This window comes from Bidens hawaiensis, unplaced genomic scaffold (assembly GCF_021521415.1).
Source record: "Bidens hawaiensis isolate Kalapana, Puna unplaced genomic scaffold, B.hawaiensis_p1.1 tig00002617_1, whole genome shotgun sequence".
Taxonomy (NCBI): Eukaryota; Viridiplantae; Streptophyta; class Magnoliopsida; order Asterales; family Asteraceae; genus Bidens; species Bidens hawaiensis.
The window spans coordinates 3,128,546-3,155,222 of NW_027491142.1; the positions used below are offsets into that span (position 1 = coordinate 3,128,546).

General features: G+C 34.3%; 1 protein-coding gene across 1 annotated transcript; it reads right to left on the reverse strand.

The window, feature by feature from the left end:
* Positions 1-20,148: 20,148 nt before the first annotated feature.
* On the reverse strand, positions 20,149-25,104 carry LOC143620591 (putative inactive purple acid phosphatase 1). The gene is made up of 12 exons (XM_077092255.1): positions 24,917-25,104; positions 23,521-23,612; positions 23,377-23,443; positions 23,154-23,276; positions 22,960-23,052; positions 22,744-22,873; positions 22,583-22,664; positions 22,365-22,497; positions 22,089-22,294; positions 21,066-21,191; positions 20,671-20,980; positions 20,149-20,511 (listed from the first exon to the last, which is right to left on the reverse strand). Exons 1-12 carry the CDS (start codon positions 25,085-25,087, stop codon positions 20,206-20,208), a joined length of 1,839 nt encoding a protein of 612 aa, XP_076948370.1. The 5' UTR covers positions 25,088-25,104; the 3' UTR covers positions 20,149-20,205.
* Positions 25,105-26,677: the final 1,573 nt, after the last annotated feature.

A 26,677-nucleotide genomic window follows, 5' to 3' on the forward strand; every position in this document is an offset into this window, starting at 1 on the left:
AAGTTGTATAACATTTCAAGCTTTTTGACTAGAATCATCAAGTTGTCAAACGTTTCATCCTTCTATTCAAGAAACATTACCCATGAGAAACATGAATAATCATCAGTGACCACCATGTAGTACAATTACCCAGTGATTATTTTAACATTCACAGGCCCAAATAAGTCCATATGAACCCTCTCAAATGGTAAGTTAATTGTATTGATAGCTTTTGTCGGATGCGATTTTTTCTTTTACTTACCCTTCTTGAAACTCAAACATTCAGAACTCAAATGAAAACCTTTAAGATTCACCCCTTCAACCAATTGATTGTGAACCAGATAGTTCATTTACCGAACATTGATGTGACCCATGCAACGATCCCATAGCAAAGATTCTTTTTCAGATGCTTTAGTTACAAAACACTGAACAGTGCCTTGTGTCGATGAAGCAACATTCATATTAAGCACATAAAGATCATTTTCTCTTGGTTCTTTCATCAACATCCAACAGTCTTGATTTGTAAAATGCGTTGAGAAGCCTTTGTCACAAATTTGAAATATGCTCAGCAAGTTATTCTCAAGATCAGTGATGTAGTTCATATTTTCAAACATTACTTTCCCATTCGTTAATGTCCCTTCTCAAACAATTTGTCCTCCTTAATATCCTGAAAATCCCACATACCCTCCTCGAATATAGTGAACATTTTTTAGCAGATGGAGAGTTCCAGTCATGTGTCGAGAGGCTCCACTATCCATTATCCAACGTGAATCATTGGATCTTGAGAGCCCGTACAAATAAGCAGTTAGTGAAACAAGGAAACCCAAGCCTTCTTGGTCTTGGTTTGTTTCATTTTTCCATTCAAAACTTCCTCTAAATCATCATATTCAATATCAGACGATGAATCATCAGATGAACATGAAATCGATGAAATAACTTGTTCATCTACTTGATTAACAACCTCATTTAAAGACTCAAAATATTGTTCATCAACTTGATCAGTTATCGACTCATTAGCCTGATTATCAGGTGGATTAACAACTTGTTCATTTGGTGGGTTAACATTTTCATTACTTTTAACCTTTACCACCCAATTCTGACCAACAGAACCTTTCTTTTTATAAAAACTATCATTTTTCTTGGCATTCGAAGATTCACCCACTTCGAAAATCTTTTTGACATAGGTGGAGGTGGAGGTTTAGCCACAGGAACATATGGCTTTTTGTTCACCACATGTTTATCTTCTTGACAAAATCTTTTAGGGCACGAATATGACAAGTGTCCTTCTTCATTGCAACTAGAAAAACTTTCTCCTATCAACAAATTTGTTAACAGGATGACCATGATTCTCTTGACTCTCTCTTTCATCTTTAAGTTTGTAAAACTCATCATTTGATTGCCTTGTAACGATAGCCTCTTTTTTTTTTTTTTTTTTTGCTTCAGAGGTCTCACCTTTTACAAACACAATCTTTTGAAAACCATTTTGTGGTTTTCAGGCTTTTGGTTATCCTCTTTGAAACCAATACCCTTTCGTTTATAATTAAAACCGATTTTAGCAAATCTTGAGTTTTGATTATCAATTCTACCAGTTTGACCATTTGATTTGGGTTTTGTTTTCTCATATTGAATACCACTTTTAATACTTTCTTTAGATGAACTTTCAGATTCATCTAGCACAAGTTCAGCAGCCTTTTTACCAACCTCACTATCACACTCAGAACTATAAACATATTGAACACCATGTTCATCACATGAATTATCATGTTGTGGTAAATCAGACACCACATTCAACGCCTTGAAAAATCCTTCGGGTTCTATTGGAACATAAGAAATCCAAATTGGAGGCGCGGAACAACATGATATTTTGGAATCTCTTTTGGAACATTGTGATCCAAAATATATTTAGAAGCTGAATAACTTGTCAGTTCAGTTTCAACACGTTCAACTTCAATTTTATTCAATTCCAATTTTCTCTTTTTAGTTATGTTTTTTCATCCACATGTCTATTAATGGCAATTTGTTTATCTTCAACCGTGTGAGTGAGCATAGTAATCGTTTTTTCATCTTGCAAAATTTTGTTCCACAAATTTTTCTCACATGATTGAAGCTTGTCATAAGCCTCTTTCACATTTTAAAAATCAAAAAACATTTTGTTATAATCATTTTTAAGCAAATTAAAATCTGTTAATAACGAATTAATAACAAATTCATTTTCTTCATGTGATTCACAAATGCGTTGAATTTCATCAGAAGAAAATTTTACCTGACCGACCATTTTAGCTTGAAGAATAGGAGCATCATCCTCAACAAGAATTACTTCTTGATCAGCCATCTCAGATTTGTCACTTGATTCACTCTTTGATGCAACATCAGTCTCACTAGTTTCCTCCTCTAGCTCATCATCACTTCCAAAATCTATCTTCCCATGTGGTACTTCTTCGCTATTGAATCAACCTACAAAACTTTCAAAGACATCAGGTGGCAAAAATGATTTCAAAAATTCATTGGGAATTGATTCAAAACTTTTTGGAGACTCCTCAGTAGAAATTTCTTCTTCAGCATCATTCACTCCTTCAATGACATCTCCAATTTCTTCATCAATCTTGTCCTCTTGTTCTTGAGAACATTAACCAACTATCTCTGCCACATTAGCTTTGTGGACCACTGAATTCCAGTTGAACCCCTCATCAAGTTGAGCATGACAAGCCTTTGAAGATGAGACTCCTTGTTTCTTTTCAGCTTGTATTGGTGAGCTATGATGATAAATTGCTTGTTAGTTATAGTCTCGGCCAAACGGGTTAGGAGTTGAATCCCCAACTTCAGCATTGGTACATTCCCTCTTGAAATGTCCTTTTTCTTTGCATCTAAAGCATCTGACCTTCGACTTAGCAGTAGTTCCATCCAGACTTTTTTCCCAGTGATTTCCCTAACCCTCTGAGATCTCCTAACCACACTCGCCATGCACCAACGTATGTCCAGCATCTCCATCTCTTCTGGGTCGATCTGGTCATAATATTCTTTTGTCATATTATAGTTGCTACTACGACCATCGATTAAGCATTCATATTCCCCCAAAACATAACCCAAAAAGGCCATGTGCTCTTGAACATTCTCCATAGTAAGTCCATTGTTGTTTTTAATATTCACAGCGATATTGCATTGTACAACATCAGAAGGTGGACTTGTTGTTTTTGATGATTGTTTAGGAACATCAGCAATTGAAGCATTGGTACCGACATAAGAACTTATGAAATGAGGCATGTTGTTTTTTGACTAGGTTGAGAAGAACTTCCACCAAAACTGCTATTAGTCACATACGCAGTTTGAATCTTTTGACTTGGAGAAATCACAGATTGTGAAGAGGTAAAATACAAGCCAATGTCTTGAACAGCAGACGAACTCTTCATTCTTTGTTTCTTTCTAATCTCCAATTCATGAGCTTCCAATTTTTCGATAAAATGAGCCAGAGTCAGTCTAGCATAGTTGATTGGGTTGGATTGTTGAATCATGATGAACGTCTCCCACTCATCAGATAACAAATCTGCCAGTTTATCGATGTATTCATACTCCTCTTTAGCAATGCCCAATCTTTTCATCTCATTAAGCAGATGGCAATATCTTTCAATTAGCTGAGGATCGTTTCACCTATAACCATAGAGAATATGTCAAACTCTTTCTTTAGCAAACTAGCTTTGGATTTTCTCATATCATCATTCCCTCTATCTTTGTTCAGCAACGCCTCCCAAATTGAGTGGCATGAACCATTATGTTTCAAGAGTTGAAAAATCTCAGACTTTATTGATTTTTTAAACAATTTCATGATCTTTTTCTCAAGAATGAACCTAGTCTTGTTACCATCGGGTATTTGTGATAACCTATGACTTGTGCCATTTTCATTCCTCGGTATGATGTACTCAATTTCAACGGCCTCCCACGCATCATAATTCACGGCTTGCACATGCGTTTCAAACTTATCGGCCCAGTTAGGATAATCCTCCATCCTAAGCAGCTTCGGGGGTTTGGTTGATGTCCCCATTTCATTTTCTAAGTTTATATTCTGGATAATCGGTGAAGCATGTGTAACAAACGCGTTTAAATCTTCCATTTTTGAAAAACAATAACCAGCGTATAACTATGACCTCCGTATAACTCCTTGAACAATGTATAACTCTCTTAAAAACGTATAACCCTGAACCAACGTATAACCTTGCTTATCCATATATCATCTTATCAAAGTAAAAACCACATTATCCGTATATCAACTTATACAAACAAAACCAACGTGTAACACTTATGCGTCCAAGAACTTATGCGCCGTAAACCATCTTATACGTCCAAACACCTTATACGGCGTGTAACATATGCGTTTAACAGACAACTTATACGTGAATCAGAAATCTTATACGCTTCAACGAACTGTTCAACATTCTGATTTCAAAACATGATCTTGAGTTCGAACAGATCCAATTCACTCTTGCAGAAACGACGAATATGTAACCGCGATCACGGTGACCAAATGAATTGAAAAATCGTCCATAATCCAGTGAGTAATTGATGAATATGTAATCGGTTAAATTGTTGACTTTTGAAACTTCAAAACTTCATCAATTAACCTTGAATATGTTGTAATCAGTAGTAATTATGAGCCATAAGCTTTGATACCACTTGTAAGAACATGATCCTGATCATGCTAAACATCATGTACGTTAACTCATAATGATTAGGGCCGATTCAATTATACTTACTATACGATATGATATAGAGAAATTATATCATAAAGCAGTCACAACACAAACACTCATAACATTCAGTTTATTGATATCATAATCAAAGTACAAACTAAATAATCCGTCAACTGTTCTTGAATCTAAACATGAAAGCCCTATATATAGCCAACAGTGACAGCGTATAAGTTGTGGTGACCGTATAAACTTATACGTGCGTATAAGCTTATACGCTACCTTACTTATAAATTCCACTTTACAACTTTCAAATATTGATAAATCAGCCCCTATCAAACATACAAATGACATTATAAGCCCACTAGACCGAGCATTAGACAAAAATGCTCTAACGGTAGTTTGCGGTGAAGTGACAGAGTGACCTTATGTATTCTTGTTCGGCTGTTCTCAAAACTCCAATTAATATTCGACCTATCAAATTGGATCCCAATGTATTAATTGTCATAAAACGTGTTGAGAATGTGTCAATTCAAAAACTTAAATAGTATAGCATTTAAACCAATATGTGTTGAACATGTTTCTTCAATGTACACAAGTATTGATCCACAGGTTACAACATTTCATCCCGTCTAATGCATGCTTGTATGATAAATTTCATATTTTGCTAAATAATATATGTTATTTTTGAATATGGTTGTATATTATTGTTTTATAACGGCTTGGAATATGGTTTTTTGTTATTTATGATATTGTTAAAAGTGATAACTTTTTTAATTCGTTAAACCTGAAACCCGGCCCGAATATACCCGACCCGTTTAACCCAACAAACCGAACTTGTTTGGGTCGGTTCTTGGGTCAGTTTGTTTTGAGCTCAAACCCAAATAACCCGACCCGAACAACCCGAAACCCAAATAAATAACCCGAAGAACACCCCTACTAGAGTCGACCGGTACACTTGTCGGTTAGTAGTTTACTTAGTGTCTAGATTAGCGTGTTTTTATTTGACTACTTTTATCACGTCAAGTTTTTAACATACGGCGGAAATGTCGGGGCTCAAACTGATTGATCACAGCTCACAAGGTACTATCAAACAATTTAAATATGACAATATCCAATTTATTTATTTAATTCAAAATATCGTACAAGTACACAAGTTCAACGCAAATTATAATTAAATCCCAAATCAACACAAGTAGTCTTGTTTTTATTTTATCTTCAGGCATCTCTAAATTTTTCTTCACTATACCTTCAAACCAAAGTATAACCTGCAATATGTGTAAAAATAGATATATTTTGTCAACAATATGTTGAGTGAGAAAATCACCAGTACGGGTGGCAATCATGACCCAAACCCTTTCAAATGGGTCAATTTGAGTTGTTTTAAAAATTAGATGAGTTGGTTTGGGTAAAAGGTTTTAACTAAATGGGTCAAAATTAGTCATTTGAAATTCCATCCTTTTATTTTAGGATCAAAATGGGTCGACAAGTTCAAATAAATGGGTCGATGTGGGTTAGTGTCCTAAGGAAACGTGACAGGTTTCGGATCGGACGGGTTTTCGTACAAGACAGGTTTTGAATCAGAATGGGTTTCAGATTGGAACGGGTTCGGTTCAGGTTTCAAGACAACACGAGTTCTCACTCGTGACGGGTTGGGTTTTGGTTTCTTTTTTGTCGATTCCGGACTCGTTTTTGTCCATTTTTTTCAATTTCGTTTGTGTTTGGTTTGAATTATTTTACTTTCGTTTTGATTGTTTTTCGATTTCGATTGATGTGGTCCGGTTTTGGCTTTTTGTTTCATTTTCGTCAATTTTTTCGATTTCGGTTCGATTTTGGGTGGTTTTTTTTGTGAAACGAGGACAACGTAGGAAACATTTTAGTATTTTTACTTTTTTTGTTTATGATTTATATTTTGAGTTATAATTTTTTTATTATTATTTTCGAATTTTTTTAGGGGTTTTGATCTTAATTTAAAAAAAATTCAAAAAAAACAATAAAAATTATAACTTAAATATAAATAAAAAACAAAAAATCTAAAAAAAACTAAAATGTTTCCGCCATTATTCTCGTTGAAAAAAACCTCAAAACCTGGTCTGACCCTAACCAATTCCGACCCAAACCAAAACAACTCTTTTTTTAATTGACCCGTTCTGACCCAAACTCGTTTTGACCCATGACTCATTTCAACAAATGACTCGTTTGACCCAACCCAACTCATTTGTCACCTCTAATCACCAGTTTCGACACTAAATACAATATTAGATAAAAAGAACTACAAAACATTATTGTAACTATCAAAACTAAATGAAAGCAAGTAATTTGTGTCATTTGGCCATTTCCTACTGAATCAGGCTTTGGCTACTAAGACGACATGCTAGAATAAAGCCATGCTAGAATAAATGATGGACATCTCTGAATGCTAGAACTAAACACATAAGCAAGTAAGAAATTAGCAATTAAATATTCAGTTGATCAACAATACAATAGTCATGATTTGCTAGTATGGATAATATGTAGTATGAAAAATGAGAATATATACGCATAAAGTCCCCAAAATTATTTGAAAATAGTAAAATAAGTGAGTGATTACTCACCTTGACAATTTTGCGAGTAAACCGGGAGATAAAATGAGCAAGGTTATCATGAAAAGTATTTTAATTCAAACAGACCTGAGACTTATAAAAAATAAAATAGAGTAAAAACCGAGAATATAGCAGCTGGAATCAATCCAAACGGATGTACAAAATTCAAGTTATGAGGTTTTTAGTAAATAAGCGAGCTGGTACTTACCAGAATCTGAACTGCGAGTCGGGGGTGGGTTTTGTTCAATACACCCAAACTCTTAAAATAAACATAAAATCCCCCTCGTTCGAAAGCTAGTTTCGACTAGAAGTGTTATAAATCGATTAGCCAATCTTGTTGATTATTTTGCCCTTAAACGGGTCGGAGTCCAATTGACATGGTAAATCCCCTCAATCTCATAAATTTATTGGGAGTTATAGATTATTGAATAAAAGTGAACAAAATTGCCGAAGACAACTTACCCAAACACGAATTAGAACTAGGAGAAACACGTAGTCAAAGAGTTCTTGAACTTGAAAGTCAACTTAGTAAATATGAACTTTATAAATTCTTGAAGAAAATGATGAAAAGAGGAAAGGAATTTCGTGGGTTGTACTTGAGATGGCTGAGATTAGGGGTGGCAAATGTGACCCATTGGGTTGAATGGGTTGTATTAAAATGTATATAATGTGTCAGAATGAGTCAAACTAAAAAAAAAAAGAAAATGACTGAAACGGGTCAAAACGGATTAAAATTTCTCTAGTTTTTTAATTGGAACGAGAAAAACGAATGAAACTTTTTAGTACTTTTACATTTTTAGTTTTTGATTTATATTTCGAGTTATGATTTTTTAATTATTTTCTTTTTGAATTTTTTTAATGATGGGCTTTTGAAATGGGTCAAAATGAGTTTTTGAAAGCTCAACCCATTTTGACCCATTTCAAAAACCCCTCATTAAAAATTTAAAAAAATCATAACTTGAAATATAAATCAAAAACTAAGAATGTAAAAGTACTACAAAGTTTACTCCATTTTTCTCGTTCCAAAAAATAAATGGAGAAACTCCAACCCATTTTGACTCGTTTCAATCATTATTTTTAGTTTGACCCATTCTGACTCATTATATGCATTTTAATACAACTCATTCAACCCAATGGGTCATATTTTCCACCCCTAGCTGAGATAAAAGGTTTTAGGGTTGAAGTCTTAGGGTTAAATACACAGAGGTTATGTTAGTTGTTTTAGTAATTACTCTATTAAGGAAAACGAATAACATAATTAAGACCAAATCAGTTCAATAAACATAGAAATTGATTCATGTAGAAGGGGAAATTAATGTGGACGTATTATAATATCAGGGGACATAACTTGGGGCTTAATTTTCATGATTTAGGATCAATTAAGTAAGGATTTAGCATTAAAACGAATTAACGAACCAAAAATAGACCAAACTGTTACAGAGACCTAGTGACGCTACGTGACGAAGAAGGGTCTTCCTCCCTGCGCTACGGGGCGTGGGAGGGTGGCTAGGAAATTTTCATTTTGTCATTTTTAGTCCTTGAAGTTCCAAAAATGCATTTTTTTAGCCACTTTAAGCAATTTTTAAGGTTTCTAATCATTGTTTGACAAATTTAAAAGGTATTAAAATACAAAATTAGTTAAACCAAGCTAAATACTAATAAATACAATTTTTTATTAATATGGAAGATTTGAAATATATTTCCGAGTCGCGTAAATGGATACGAATTCAAATACGAAAAATCTGAAATGTTACACTAGACATGGTTTATGGAATTACTCAAAGATGATCTTGAGTTAACAGGGGAATCTTGTTTCACTTTTATAAGTGATAGACAAAAGGTACATTAACATTTAACTAAATCATTAATCAGTAATGTTTTTTTTGTATTAATGTATTTATCTTGTTTGGTCCATGTATGCAGGGACTTCTACCAGCTTTAGTGTAAGGTCCCGGTGCCCTATATTGGACGTTGGATTAACTTATTAACACAATTCAAAATATCATAGTGAATTAAAACTTTTGTGGAATAATTAAAACTTCAACCATCATTACAAAATCTTAAATTAAACAAAACATTCAAACATGTCTTTTAAGTTCCAACATCACAAAACATCATAACTTTCAATATTCAGATATCAGCTTCTTTATTCTTCTATCATGTGTGCTTCTCAAGCCAGTTGTTTCATCCTATTTGCATCTGTGTATACTAAAAATCAGCTACGCTGAGTGAGTTCTAGTTTAACAGACAACATACCCTACATACACATACTTACACATACGTATCCGAAGATACACATTACTTACATAACTTCTTCATCATTCTTTCATTCATACATTCATATTTACTTTCATACTTTCAAATCTTTACTTACTATACTTTACTCATACATAACATTAAGAGTTTTTCGCCCGATAACCTTCGCAGATACTATTAAGGTTTGCAACCCTTTAACCTTCGCATATATTATTAGGGCCTGTGGCCCTTTAACCTTCATAGATATTATTAGGGTCTGCAACCCTTTAACCATATACATTATATATATATATATATACTTATACATTCATAAACTTATTACATACATACGACATTCACATAACATACACTTACTAGTTAAAGCAAGTGTATTGACTTATCACTTAAGAGTATGCACACAACCTCGAAAACATAAACAGATAAAGAGGCTAGAAACTCACATGAATCATGTTACGTTCAGAGCTAATGGTAAATCCTTTATTCAGTTGTGCACGACTAACTGTTTGACATGCACACTTGTTAATTAACCGTGTAACTAACTAACATAAGTAACTAAGTTTGTATTTTATAACTAAACGTACTTGATAAGTATAACATCATGAAAATAACAGGTCAAAAATACCAGGTTCAAAAGTTAAAGGACCAAAAATGACAACTTTTTAACTTAAAAGTCAAAAATAAAAAATCTGCCATCTGGCCCGATCGCGATACGTGACTGCCATAGACCAAACATCATCGCGTATCGCGATGACGTGGTCTGACAAACTGACACGTGTCCTCCACGTGTCCACAGGTGGCACTGCTTCCGCCACGTGGCAAGCCTACCTGTGAGTCATCATAGCTACATCGCGATACGCGACGGCTATGTCTTGGCCCATCGCGTATCGCGACGGGGCCCGTTTTCAGCCTAAAAGGGCATCAAGCCCCTCATTCTCACTCACACAAATCACAAACACTTTCTCTCTCTAAAAACACACTATCTCTCTACCTAGATAAACGTGCCACCGACCTCCTCGTTTTTCATGCCAAAAATCCGAAAATATACCTCGTAAACTGTGCCGATCTCGAGGATGTCTTGAAGTACGTTCTGACCCGAGACGACCCAACATCCCGCCACGAAGTGCGTGCCGACAAGTTTTAAAGACCGGTGAACCTCGTTTTACGTGAAGGAAGGTGTTGATCAAGATTCTCGATATATGTGCAAACGTCGAAGTGATGCCCAAGATTCTAGAAAATAATAAGCCAAACAAGGTATGGACAATGCCCGAATAAAATATTAATAAAATAATAAAGGCTTAAATCCTAGTCGAGGGTATACTCAATACCTCGAAAATAAACAAAAGAAATTAAAACAAAGAAAATATAAAGATAAAGATAGGGATAAAATTCTTTGACATAAATGAAGTATGACTTATTATTTAAATAGATTTTAAATAATAATAATAATAATAAAAGAAAATGAATAAAGAAAATAAATGAAATAATCTTAATTAATAAAATAAAGATAAAAAGTATTATTTAAAAGTATTTTAAATAAGTAAATATATATATATATATATATATATATATATATATCGTTTATATTATTAATATAAACTAAATGGTGTGTGTGTGTATATAAGTATACGTTTTGGGAAACGTAGATTTTAGAAAAGAAAACATGTCGGACTAAAGGTCCGAACATAAGAATAAAAGATACATGATTTGAACTATAGGTTCAAATATGTTAGAAAAAAAAAAGTATTTTTGAACTTAAGGTTCGATAAGAAAAGAACGAGGTAAAGAATATGCAAACAAGACTAAAGGTCTTAAGCCAGATAATAGATCTAGTATACAAATAGTTATACTCGTACTATAGGTCCAAGATAACAAAGGAAGAAACGTCGATCAATGAAGTGAAGCTGAATCTTCAACAAGGTGAATACGTCCCAAACCTTTATAACTAAACTTAAATCGTGTCAAATTGAATTAATTACATGAAATTACGTATCTCTAAAATGTTATAAACAATAAGTAAATGTTGGCCCTCAGGCTGTCGTATACGTTTGTCTGGATTACATATGTGGTAAAAAGTCGGTGGGCACACCGCGCCACACCTGGTTATTTGCCTCCGCCATGACGGTCTGGAGCTAAGTTACGTCCAAGTGAGGGTAATCATGCGTATACTATGGTATCTAAGTTATATCGAACGATGCGGTGTTTGCTGAGCGGTTTAAGTTGAACTTAAGTTTATAATTTGATTTATGTTTTCAAATTAATTATTCCTAAGCCACGAAAGGGCGAGACCTAAGTTACGTCTTGAGGGGTAGTTGAGTAAATAAAAGTATTTTTTCGCGTCAGCGTGTTCACCAGCTTATAGCTGACGTATTTTTCTAACATTTCAGAAAAATACAATATCAAGAATTAGAGTCATTTATGAAGTGGATGTTCGCAAATTAGAGATGACTCAGTTATTAAATTAACACGCTAAAATTAAACAAAGATATATAAAACAAATACTTGGGTATTTATTACCCGAGAAGCTTTTCAAACAAAAGAATTTATATTTTAATGGTTTCAAAGTATATAAAATATTTATTTTAAATAATAAAAAGTCTTCCGCTAGAATAAACTCTGATATATTTACAAAGCCGGTACCAACTATTGATCACACGCCTAGACCCTAAGTAGGGGTGTGACAATAAGCTATGCTCGTTTTTTTAGTTTAAGTGTAAAGAAAAAAAACCTAAAAAGAATAAAAAAATAAATAAATAAATTATAAAACCAAAAAAAACTAAAAAACTAAAAAAAGTAAAAAACCAAAATGTTTATCTAGCATCACATGTTTCAAAAAATAATAATAATCTCGGTTAGCCTTCGAGTTTAGTTTAGCTTTTAGGGATAGGTTTTTAGGGGGTTTAGGTTTTTCGGGTTTGGGGTTAGGTTTTTAAGGGGGGGCAGGGGCTTGTTTTGTACACATGATAGTGGAAAGACATTAGGAAAAGAAAAATGCATAAATAAACTATATACGTCACATTGAAACTCGCATTGTCTTGTACACGTGTAAAAACATAAGTTGTTGATGTTCATGAACACTAAATTCCGTGAGAGAAACATAGGTTGGTTTTTAATATATATATATATATATATATATATATATATATATATTATAACGAAACATGTTTATTTTACATGTAAAATGTTAATAAGATTGGTTATTTATGTGTAAAATATCAATGAAAAGTGTTATTTTACATGTAAAGTCTTAAAGAACTGTTGTTCTACATGTAAAATGTTAATGAGATTTATTATTTTATATATAAAATGTTAATGTCATTTGTTGTTTTACGTGTAAAATGTTAATGAAAAATGTTAGTTTACATGTAAAATATTAATTTTTACATGTAAAATCTTAAAACTGTGGTTTTACATAGGGATGAGCTTGGGATGGTACTAGTACCGACCGGTCCCGATCCCAAAAATCCAAGTATTTGGTGTCGGTATTGAAATGTTCTGTTTGGTACTGATATTTCGTGCAAAATACCGGTACCGTACTGATACCCAAAACTTAAACGTGGTACCAATTCGGTACCGAAAATGCTCATCCCTAGTTTTTCATTTAAAATGCTAATGAGATTTGTTGTTTTACGTGTAAAATGTTAATGAAAATTGTTGTCCCCCCCCCACAAAGCTACCAAAAAGCTAAACGTCCTAAAAGCTAATCTGGAACCGAAGGCTAAACCGAGTTTTTTTTACGAGAATACTAGATAAACATTTTGGTTTTTTATTGTCACACCCCGACCAACGGCGGCGGAACATGCCGGGGTGCAACGGATTGCCCATGAACACTAGACACTATTAAAGTGACAATATTTAATCAACTCATTAATTTCATTCAATCACAAAAGTAGCACATCTCGTTCATACAAATAAACACCAAATACAAGAAATAAATATTGTTCATTCTTCTAATAACCTAGCGATATCAAATAGCATGGCGCCTTCAAACTCCAAGTCAAGTAATAATCAAACCTGTAACAATGCATAAAATAATATTTGCCAAGACGTATGTTGGTGAGCAATTTCATAGTTTTGAGTGTGTATATATAATATAAGCAAAATTCACAAAGGTATATGAGACTATAAATAAAAGCATCAATCGTGGTATATAAAACATATGTAAATGAGGATCATTTCTAATCGGTAACAACCGACATACTTGGATAATGAGGGCCTATTCTACTAGCACAAGGCTAAAGTAGTTAGGGGAGCGTATCATCATACTTATTGAGGCTCAACAACAACATAAAAATAAACACTCATGCACGTAAAGTATATGAAACATATAACACACAATAGAGCAAGTATTCTAAGTATCATACACCCTAAAGTTTATGGTTTGAGGATCGAGTATATTAAATCATTCTTGTTTTGAATAAGTATGCATGTTACCCCCCGAAGTATAAAAGTGAAAACGGGGGATGAAATGTACCCGCGTTAACTAAGTAACTTGAAAGATTGATTCGTGAAAAATCGGAGATCGGTTTAACGAGCAAGACCTAGATTAAACGGGTCTTAAGTTAGTAGGTAGTCTTGAAAAGGTTTAAAGTAAAATATATGACAAGTAACGTAAATAAATAAAGTTTAGGGTTTAAAATGTAAATGTTTTTAGAAATTAAAGAAATGTTTCTTGAAAAATAAGTTTACCCGAAACCGGGTCTTGGTATTCCATTCATTAATATTACTCAACCTATGTTAAGTAACTTATGTGGGTTATAATGCACTATTGCAAGACCCTTTGTTATATAAATACCAAAATGAGGTTTTAATCAAGTGATCGGATTTGTCAATTCGAGTCTAGATAATTAACTAAACTCAAAGTCAACTTTCCAAAGCGATAAATGTTATGAGATAACTGAATAAAAATCAAGAGACTTAACTAAGTATATAGTTCTATTGTGAAGAACCTTAACGTCCGTTAAGCGAGTATTTGGTTTTACCGGTCCAAACTTGTTATAAGATCAAGTTGGATTCTGACACACCAAGTATGTTGAGAAAATAATTTAACATTAGTTTAAAATACATTCTTGAAGAAAAGATGAGTTTCGCTGGCCCAAAACACACTTGTGTGTCTTAAGCGAGTGAACTCGGTTTAGTTCGGTTTTGGTTCGGTCCTTGACTCAGAATGATTTCGAGGATGGTTGCCACATACCCAAATACCATAGAACTTAAAAACGATTTTAAAAGTTATAATATTCAAATCTTACATAACATGTTTATTTAACTATGTAAAACAAAACTAGTAAACAAGAGTTCGATTTTGGTTCAGTTCTTAACTCGGGATAAAACCGAGGCTAGTGACTTCATACCCAATACCATGGAACTCATTTAACATGAATTAGAAACTAAAGTACTTATACTTTAAACAAGACTAGTAAGCATTAAAGGAAATATAGTATAATCAAGGACTATAATGAGTCCTCCATGTAGCCTTGCCTTGTAGCGTATCACCTCAACCGACCATGGCCGGAGAAGGTGAAAGCCGAAGTTAAACAAGGGGTGCATATTATATATATATGTTGTACCACAAGCTTCAGTTACTAACTAACCAAACAAAATTAAAGAATGGTTCTTGTTTGATTATTAAGAAACCTTGGAGAGATGAAGATGTGTTCTTTGTTTGGGAGAGAAAAAAGTGAATGAACAAGGTTGAAATGAATAAGATAAGCTTGTTTATATAGGGTAATGGTCAAGGTTTATTTCCATGTTTTATATCAAGACTTGCATGTGTTTTAATGGGTTAAACAAGTCAAATAATACAAACAAACAACCAAAACTCGTCCAAAGTTGTTGCAGCCCTCAGAAGTCACTGCGTGAACCCCCCCCCCCCCGGCCGCGGCGTGGTCAGGGGTGGGGTGGTCTGGTCCGGTTCGTTTCGCGAGTCGTTTCGGTCGTTTTCTATGCGTTTTTAGCGTTTTAAAGTGTTTTAAAAGCCGTAAAAAGGTGTTTTCAAAATCCGACAAGTATGAGATGATTATGTAACATAAAAACCCATTATTTTATATTATCAAAAGATCCGTTTTACAAATCGGGTCGGTTTACAGTTTAATCGTACAAACAAGTTATCCAAAATTGATGAATGTCACATTTATTTTTTCATTTTTTTGGGTTTTATAATCTTTTTCTTTGATTTTTTTTGGAGAGGGTTTTTTCCCTTACAAAAATGATGTGATGTATGTGATTGAGGGTGTCATTAGGATGTGGGGAAATGATCAAGGGTTGGGAAGGGTGTCCCCAGTTCCCCACTTTTTTAAGTTCCTTTTGGACCTAACTATATATATATATATACATACACACACACATATATATATATATATATATGGGTGGGTTATAGTAAAAAGAAATAGTTTTCTAGGAAGAGTAAGAATAAATCTAGGCATTTGGATCTATGATCTAGTGGTTGAGATTGGTAGTTTTCACAATACCAAAGAGTTCACTAAGATATAGGAATTAGGCTACATAGTTTCCTAAATAGGCTCACATAGTTTCCTAACTCTAAATTTTATGTCCTTCTTACTCTTCCTACAAAACTATGTATTTTTATTTTAACCATTTTCTTTATATATATACATACATACATGCACGTCTTTCAATATCAGCTAACTTATCTCTTACAAAGTTAACGAGACTTAATGGAGTTGACGAGGTCAGTTCGGGTTATTATGTTTGAATTAACTTAGGTTATAGAAGTTCTTTGATTTGCCAGGAGTTCTCTTATTCGCAAGAAGTTCTCTGATTCGTAAGGAGTTCTCTGATTTGCATGGAGTTCTCTTATTTGCATGGAGTTCTCTGATTTTCATGGAGTTTTATGATTTTCATGGCAAGCCCAAATCCATTTATCCATCTCGCAGAAACGTTTTGCAAGAACCGGGATTCGATCTCCAACAAATCAACCACTCGGCTAACTTATCCGGATGTTTATTCCTTCATCCCATCTCTTAATAAACACATTCTAGTTGTTTCTTGTTTCCCTTTTATCCTTATTTAACCATTATTATTCATATTCATGTTGTTGTTATTTACCAAACAACCTACACTATTATTATAACCCAAATATCTAACTTGGTTAAGTTCACGTTTCAATCTTTATCTTGGTTTATAAATCCCGTTTTATCTAGATATAGAATTCACAAAACACCCAAACTTAAACAAATGAGCTTATAACATAAAATGTACATCTAATCGATCTAGATCTTTAACGATTTCCTTGAAATGTCTTGAACTTGTTCTTGCCAAATTCTTGTATTCAAGGGGTGTGTGTGTGTGTGTGTTGGTGATTATGGAAATTGTGGTTAGGGTTAAGGAAGGTTTAAGATATATATATATATATATATATATATATATATATATACACACACACACCTCAAGCCCATCTCCACTCTTTTGAGTTCGAAAATTTTCAAACCATAATAAATACTAAATAATAACACACCATTATAATAAATCCTTTATTATTATTTATTTTAATATCTAGGATGTTACATTTAGCCAAGATGTTCTCCAGAGCTGAGCATATGTTTTATTTTAGACATATATTACAAAACATGAAGAAGAATTGGCGAGGAGATATCCTTAAAGGGATAGCATGGTGGGCATCTCGTGTTACTAGCATGCCCTATTTCAACAGTGTTGTGGAAGAATAAAGAAAGAATATTCAACTTTAGCACAATGACTTCTAGATATTCCTCCAACCAGCTGGTCAAAAGCCCATTTAACTGGTAGGGCCTAGTGTGACATGTTGTTGAACAATGGATGTGAAGTGTTTAACAAGCAGTTAGTGGGTGCTAGAGACAAGCCTATAATCAATAATCACCTGTTTATAGTACATAAGAGAATTCATGGCCAAGAGGATGGTTAATGTGAGGAAATTTCAAGCAAAGGCTTCTGGTCCATTAACACTGGTAGCTCAGTCACACTTTGACTAAATAAAAATGGGAGCCACCCAGTTGAATGTTTTAGTTGTGGATTCTACAAAATATCATGTTAGTGGCCCAAGATCCCAGTGTGTGGTCAATGTCCAACAGAGAACTTGTGCTTGCAGGAGATGGGATTTAACATGGATGCCTTGTAAACATGTTGTGGCAGCAATCTTAAACATGACAGACAATGATATTGCAGCAGGTGAACCGAAAAATGGGTAGACCCATGTTACTATATAAGCACAAGGAAAGAAGTGTACAAGAATGTGATAGAACCAATCAATGGACCATGTTTTTTGGCTCGCAATAACTCTCCATTTAAATCAACTCCTCCAAAGCATCATAAGCGGGTAACAAATCCAGGTTTTCTTTTGTATAAAATTTAGATCATTTATGTTAATTGTTTGTCAGTTGAATGCATTGGAAGGCCCAAAAAAAAGAGGCATAGGTCATTGGATGAATTAGAATCTGAATTTGATAAATGAGGCAAAATGACAAGGAAGAGGGGTACAGTCACTTGTAAGAAATGTGGGAATACGGGATACAACTCTGCAACATGCAAGGTCAAGGTGAACCAATGTAACCAGAAACACAATCATCAACACAAGGTGCGTCAATGAGTCAAGATGTGTGGTTGGTGACAATGTTTGTTTAAGTTTGTTTGTTGAATGTGAGAGTGTAGACAATGTTTGTTTACGTATATGTTTGTTGAATGTTTTCTTATGCTGTTTGTCTCCAAATCCTTCATGTTTGAGTATGTTTGTTCAAGACAATGTTTGACTACTTATGTTTATGTCAAGACTTTTTATGCTTGTGTCAAAATGCTACATAACTTGTTATGCATATCAAATCATTCTTGAATACATGATCAGATGGAAGTACATAGTCAAACATTTAACAAGACATTACAAATATGAAACACATCCACTACAATCTTATTTCAATGGCAATCATCATTTGACCATTCTGAGTTAGGAGAGTGCTTGCCAGGATACGGATCATGATACCAGTCTAGGTGGTCTAATTTAGGAGAATTATAATCCCAAGCCCTTTTCAACACCTCATAGTTGTAATCTTTTCATGGATCATCGCACAGTTTTTTCTGGATCCATTGGTTCTAGACTTTCTTTTGTATCTTCCACAATGACTTGAGATTGTTCATCTATTTCTTGTATTACTTCCAAGTCTTCTTTTTCTTCCTCGTCAGCTTCAGTGTACTTACAAGATGGCTATCAAATGACAACATTATATAAATATTTGGCTCAACATTTTGCATAAACAACTTAAATGCATTTTGCATAAACAACTTAAATGTTCAATTAAAACCATAGTCTTAACAATAAGATCTTACAAAAAAACATACAAACAACACTACATATACACTACTTCCTAGAATTTCAGTACATAAACAACAAACAACAACCAACTAACTACTAAATATATCTTCCATTTAGTGGCTTTATTTGCTTTTTTGGGCAAACTATTTGTGCTTATTGATTGTCCTAATTAGAGCAGGAATTACCTTTTCACATCTTGGACAGTTCAAGATATCAGCACATCTAATCCAACCACAACTCTCCTTCTGTAACCAGCTTACATAACATACTAACCAAATTGGTCAAATTAACCTAATTGACCACAATAACCTAATCAAAGAAACATAATCAAACTTAATTGCAACACTTACACAACACAAGAACTGACGACCCGGGTTAGCTTCAGTCTTGGAAAATCGATAGCATGTAGCAACACCACATGAACTGATGACACCCAACACATCATACTTGAAGTACGATTTCGACGAAGAAGAAGACAACTAAGACATCGTCAATGTGAATATCGAAGACGACGTCGAAGAGATAAGAGTTTGGAGATGGGGAAATGATCACATGGGCAACAAAGTAATTCCACACTTTGGTAAACGCCATTACTTGACAGTGACCTAAACTGAAACAAAAGTGTCACCACATGGCCCATATATGCAAAAATGTCACCACGGGTTGCAACCTGCGTTTGGGGTTCCACCACAGGGACCATATTTTCAATTAACTCTTTATAAAATAACAATTTAGTTTTAAAACTTAAAATTATTTTTATTTCATTTGCACAATACTTTGATATATATAATTTTTTACTACTAAACTTTTTTTTATCAGATGCTACTTAAATTTTTGTGTAGAATTTGATTTGGCATTAGAAAATAATTTAAAAATTGATGCGTTATTGTAAATAAAAAGTTAAAATAATTTATGTACTGATCACATAATTTCTAGTAGAATACTAAAATCTATATTTGATTGCTTGTATGGATAACCGGAATATGCACTATTGTTGACTTTTATCAACCTGGCACATCCCCTTCCCTCTCTTATTGAAAACATTCATGAATATCTTATTATTATCATTATTATTATTATTATACCATAAAACGAGTATTTATTATTTTAAATTAAGTAAAGTCTTGTTAGGTATAACTAATGAAACGGGCGGGACGAGTAGCTACTTTTTAAGATATGTCAAAAATAGGTAAAATATCAAGTATTATTTAAAAAAAAAAAAACATCATTGTCAAGTTTAAGTTCCTACCTTTCTCATAAGAAAATTAGAGGGTTGTAGCATTTGAGTGCAAAACTTAAATCATATTGACAAAATCAAATAACCAAACCAAACCAAACCAAACCAAACCAAACATGTACCAAAAAAATACAATCTATGGGATGCTTGATTCATGGAAACAAACAAGTTTTGAAGCTAAGATGCCAGGGTTGTGGTGGGACAACTATCAAGTGTACAAGCTAATATATCTTTGTAATCTCTAGATATCTTGAAGGAGTCAAATACTTTACCATCACTACTCTTCTTGTACTCAAACAGAAGGTTAGAATGGTCAAATGCTGTAAGTTTAAGGAACCCATAATCCACATCTTTCACTAGACTCCAAGTAGTGTCAATATTCGCAAAATCTGTAAGACTTGCTCCACCACCTCCCGCCACCACATGAATTGTCCCGTTTAAACTTCCCTTGTACGCGTGCTTCTCGTTACTCGTGCACGTATTCTGAATCACAGAAACGAAACTTTAAATGACCAAAATACCCTTTGGTAGGTAACATGAATATTGCATAACTAACCTCAAAAACATACATGAATTATAAAAATGAGAATTTAAATGACCAAAATACCCTTTAGTAGGTAATATAAATAATGCAAAACTAACCTCAAAAACTGGACAGGTTCTTTCATAATTGTGTGCATGACCATAAATGGCAATATCAACTTTATACTTTTGCCAAAGCTTTTGAAGGCTCTCTCTTCCCATTGGTTCTCCAAACGCGCCATCAACAGCATAGAATGAAGTCGATGAGTACCCGAGAACGCGATGAGCAAGAAATATTAACCATGGTTGTTTTTGTCTGTCTACGGTTGCAAAACACTTCTCGATGAACTTATACTGTTCGGTTCCTTCTCTCCAGTCATGTTCAGTATCAGCAATACAAAATCTAAACATTCCATAGTCAGTAGAATACCTGTAACATGTAAATGTGGTTTTGTAACATAATAAATAAATCATTAAGAAGAGTATATGGTTAGGTTAGTAAGAAGACACCTTACCAAAACTTTGCTCGGTTTTCAGCAGGAACATAAAACATTGTCTCAGCCAAAACACCGCATTCGCCTCCTGAATCATTGTTCTCGTAAAAAGATCCTGAGTTGGGCCAGTCACGCTCGTGATTACCACTAAAAAGCATGGATTTATTAGATATTGCACAAAAGGAAAAAAAAATATGAACATAAGGATGAACTGGTATTTGACAAAGATTAATTTTAGATTAGGGGGTTTTCTGGAGCCGAGGTCTCAGTGGGAGCAGCCGAGCATCCCCCTTGGATATAGGTAATAGTCGAAATAACCTAACTGTAACCGAAATAATCGAACCCAATAAAAAACCAACAGTTTGGTTTTATATTAAAAAAAACGATTTTTCAGTTCATTTTCGGTTTTGCTGTCAACCAAAAACCAGAAAAAATCAACAAAACAAAAAACAGAAAAAACAAAAAACAGAAAAAAGTTCCCATTTTAAGTCATATATAAGAAACTAATAAATGTTTAGCCCAAAACTGTCCAAATGTGCAATAATCAATTAAATATTAATTAACAAAAAAATTTGGCCCAAATTATTGGAAGTTAATCCTAGTTAATCAATGTGTGAGAGTCAAAGGGGATGAACCGTAAAACTGTCAAGAATGATAATAAACAGATAAGAGTCGACGTTGATTGAGATCGAATTTAATGTCCGTGTTCTTGGGCCTGATTGCCACCACAAATTCATTATTTTGGGTTTTATTTTTCAGACAAAAATTTTCTAACCCAAATGGTAAAACCTAAAAAACCGAAACTAAACCAAACCTATTATAGAAACCGAAAAACTGACACTGAAATCTTTTCAAAACCGAAAACCGAATTTTCGGTTTTTGGTTCGGGTTGAGCCCTAGACCCATAGACACCCCTAAGTCACCCTACCAATTACTCAGCTATGAGTGGGATTATGTTGGGTACGTTTGCTGTTATTGTGTACCCCAAATCCCAATGCATTCTAAGATGTTTTGGAACAAAGCTTGCATGTTTTAAAAACATACCTAGCCACCATATAAGGTACTGCAGAGGCAATTGGTTCAACTTGTGCAGTAAACTGATCCCACTGTGAAAGATACCCATTCGCATAACAAATATCTCCAATATGAAACACTATATCATAGTTCTTCAAGTCTGAAATAAGTTGTTTTGTAGTATTAAGCGACCCGTGTTGATAATTATTATAATCGTTTGACCCGTCAACTTCATCCTGCAGCATTGAAATTATATCAAACCAACCCGAAAAACAATCTAATTAATATTTTAATAGACGGTCCCACCTTTCCCATATCTCCAAAAATGATCACAAGTTGTAACGAGTTTTGACCAGGGTAAGGAGATGACTTGAATTGGTAAACCGGGCTCCAAATAACCGTCCCATTTAAGAGTTTGTGGCCCAGTTTATAAGTGTACCTGCACAATGAATAAAAATCTATAAGTTATTGAATTTGAAAACTAATGATGTAGTAATAATAATGTGTGGAACACTGTAACATACACTGAGTTGGGCCACAATTCCTTCAAGAATCCGGTATGAATGAAACCAGGATCACGCCATCCAACGGTCCGTGCAGGTGCGCCTATTTTTACAAAATGATAAAAAGAAATAAAACAAAAATTGCAACTTTCATCCTTAATGTTTGTAGATTATTTACATACCACAGAGGCTGTTTCTGTCTATTGTCAATGTCCCAACAGGAGACCGCTGTTTCGGCTCACCTCTCCGGCCCCATTCAACAAAAGGTTCTGCTTCGTTGATTCCATATCCACTTGTCCATGTTACAGTCATCTAATATACATACAACAATTATTTTTAGAAAACATAAAACTTGTAAATTTAGTTAACTAACTATTGAAGATTGATAATAAACTTACTTCATTCCAAGTCTTTCCTTGAGCTAACCGAGGGTAATTAGGTGCATTTGGATATGCAAAAGCAACTGAATTCGATACTGCTACAAGTTTCGGCTATTGCACAATGTAATTCAACCTCAGGTTAAAAATCCATAACAGAAATTTATATAAAAAAGGGAATTAAGAATTAAAGATATGAGAAATCATAGGCAAACCTTTGATAATCCACCAGCGAATAATGCAAAAGAGAAATCAGATCTTTGGTTGATCAACCGAAACATCAATGATGCTTTTCCCGTGTCTTTGTAGTTAGGATTACTGTAATTTGCATATTGGAACTAAAAAAAGAAATGAAATTTGGTTGAATTGTTATAGCTTCTTTTCCAAACAATATTAATATTAAACAAGAGTAAGATGAAGTCATGAAACTAAACAAACCTTGATAGGTGCAGTGCATAATAATGGTGGAGCAACCATTGAACTTTCCGGGGTGCATGTCGAAGCACTGAAAACCATTAAAAATGTTAGTTTCTTTAACTGCATATTTGATTGATGAAGAACATTATTTAAGTTGTAAAATACCTGAAGTTTGCAGGTGAGAATACTCCAATCCAGTCATCATTAGATGGATTTGGATTATGCAATGTTAAAGTCAACCATTCAGAGGTTTGACCCTGTAATGGAGTTTTGGAATTGATAATCACACACAATATATGGCATGAATAAAGACTCAAAATTAAAGCCAACCATTCAAATCAGATTAGAATTAATCAAACAGTCATTTATATGAGCAGGGGTAATATTGTACACTTGTATAATGTTTTTATGCAGTTTGTTAGTAGGTTTGCATCTATATTTTTTTCTCGAATTTTGCTTTTCTAAACCTATAAACATGGCATGTATCGTTACTCTTGATTAGGGCTGTCCAAACTGCTCGCTCGTAAAATGCTCGTTCGATTTCGGCTCGGTTTGGAAATGATCCAATCGGCTCGGTTCGGTTTAAGAACAAGCCAAGCACATGCAAAGCCTCGCTTGGTTCGGTTCGGTTCGTTTTGCTCGAATTATTTTTAAGTTTACTATTTATATATATATATAAGGGAAGGTTAACATACAAATGAAATTAACGTGCTAAACGTGAGAATCAAGTAGAGTAATTACGTAATTACATCATAGAGTAATTATATAATTACTCTATGATGTAATTACATAATTACTCTACTTGTATATATAATTATCTATTTGATTCTCACGTTTAGCACGTTAATTTCATTTGTATTTGATCCAAACCCTATATATACACGTTTTGTAAACTTTTTTAACTTTCCCTCTTTTGTGTGTGACTTCAAAGTTCAACTTTAAACCCTAGCTACTCATTTTATACATGTTTTCTTGTTAACTTTGAGTTTTAGACATTTTAGAATTAGAAGTCTTGAATTAATGACATTTTGAACTTTTAGAAATTTAAAGTTGAAAACTTTGTACGAAACCAAGCCACTCGGTTTCAAACTAAACCAAGTTCAAGCATAAACATATGCCTTGTTTCTTTAAATTCAAACTGTTTGGTTCGGCTCGGTGTCAAAACAAACCAGTTCGATTCGGGCCGTGAACAAATCACTAAACCTAATACAATAATGTTACGGACTGAAACCAATGCAAGGTATGGGACTTGTCCCACATCGGTGGTATGGGCAACTGATGTGGGGTTTATAAGCCAAATGGGTTCCCTCACATGTCGGACTAGTCTTTTGGGTTGAGTTCTTCTGTTTGGCTTGTAACATTGGTATACCACAAAAGAGGGAAAGTTAAACAAGTTTACAAGCCAAACAGAAGAACTCAACCCAAAAGACTAGTCCGACAGGTGAGGGAACCCATTTGGCTTATAAAAACCACATCAGTTGCCCATACAACCGAAGTCCCATACCTTGCATTGGTTTCGGTCCGTAACAAATAATGAAAAACTTTTAATCTTTGCTTTTACCTTTAATCCAAGAAGCAAAGGAGAAGCTTTAACATAAGCTGCATCATCAAGAGCAAAGACAGTCTCATGTAAGGAAATCTTTGAAAAAGGTTGATCTCCATGTGATGTTACACTATTAATGCTATATAATAAAAATAATATTACCAGCAACCTCAACCCTATAACCTGCATATCTCCTTTTACCTCAAATCAAACTTCAAATTCAATTATACAGAAATAAATAGAGTATAAAGTGATTACCATAATATGAATAAATTGCAGAAGAATATATACAGAAAGGTTTTAAGTGTAAACACAAGCTATAATAATAAAAGGTCAACTTGCAGGATATAATAATAATTAAATATTCAACTGTTGGCGAAGATTAATGATTGCTGTTTGTTCCTTTAAGCAAAGGATAAGGTCAACTTTTGGCATCTTAAAACAGAAAATTAAGATACTTTCGGTGTTTTTATTTTAGGAAAATTGGATCCTAATAATCCAAACTATCTAGTATTGACCAATATTAATCCCAACTATCACTGCTCTCAATTTTCAACTTTGTTACTAGCAGCAATTTCAATCTAATGAACGGTTAAGTTTGTCAGTTAACTAGATTTAAAATGACAAAGATACCCCTTCACATTAAAACAAAAAATCACTAATTTAATAGATATTGAATAAGAAAAAACAAAATTAAAATTACATTAGGGGCAACAATCACCAAACAAACACATGCATCTTCTTCAATAAGTTTCCGGCCACCTACATGGTATTACGGCGAACTTCCGACGAGCAAAAGAAAATCATCAATTTGCACCCGACCACACCCTTTTTTCTCGCCAATAGCCACCATTCCAATTGCTTGGAACCATCAAATCAGATCTGAAATTTGTTATGACCACATCCTAAACCATTAATCGGCTGTTGTGTTTCTAAGATGTGTACCATGATTTGTGGCTTGTTTTCGAGATTTGAAGCGAGGAGATGATGGTTGTTATGTCGCCGGAAAATTTTGGGCTGGAAGAATGGTTACGAGATGCGAGATGGGATTAAGTAATCAGCAGTTCACTTGGTTTAAATAGGTGGTGAGTTCGTCGGAAAAAAACGAACCTGACTGACGAGTCCACGTGGTCCAAACTCGCTGGTTTTTAGGGTTGGTTGTGACGGTTGGTGTGTTCGCCGGAGTTGGATCAACGGTGATGAAGTATGGATAGAAAGGTTTAGTGGTGATGTCGGTATTGGGGTTGAAAGGCCTCTGGAAAATGGTCGGGTCGAGGTTGAATTGTCGCCGGAGTTCATGGTCTTACCGGCACACAATGCTTGTCGTTACCGGCACACAATGCTTGTCGGAGAAGACGATATACAGGATAAGACTGAGGGGTGTGGGGGCTTCAACGGGGGCGCTAGAGCCCCTCCGCTCGCGCCCCCAGGCGCTAACACCACACCACCAGGGGCGCTAGCGGTCAAATAAAGGCAGGCGTGAGCCTGGTAGCGGGAGAAGAGAGAGAGAAAGTTGTATTGGTTTTAGCAAAAAGAGCCGTTGGGCTCTTAAAAATTAAAAAAAAAGTATATATTTTCTTAAACTTTTAATATATACCTTTATAAAATATACTCTATTTCACAATTATACATCTTTCCTCCTAAAATCCTCTCAAAATTAACACAAAAAAAATGTCGTGATACTCGTCTGATTCCGACTCCTCCGAAGAGGATGAGTTGCTTCTTCATGTAGGGGGGAGTTTTGACCGCAACCGTGGTGGATCTTTTGCAAAATCAAGC

Coding starts and splice junctions, on each gene's coding strand:
- LOC143620591 (XM_077092255.1), bottom strand. CDS start 25,087: ATGCAGGTTATAGGGTTGAGGTTGCTGGTAATATTATTTTTATTATAT. Junction 22,665..22,743: donor AGACAGAAACAGCCTCTGTG/GTATGTAAATAA, acceptor TTGTAAAAATAG/GCGCACCTGCACGGACCGTT. Junction 20,512..20,670: donor GAACCTGTCCAGTTTTTGAG/GTTAGTTTTGCA, acceptor TCTGTGATTCAG/AATACGTGCACGAGTAACGA.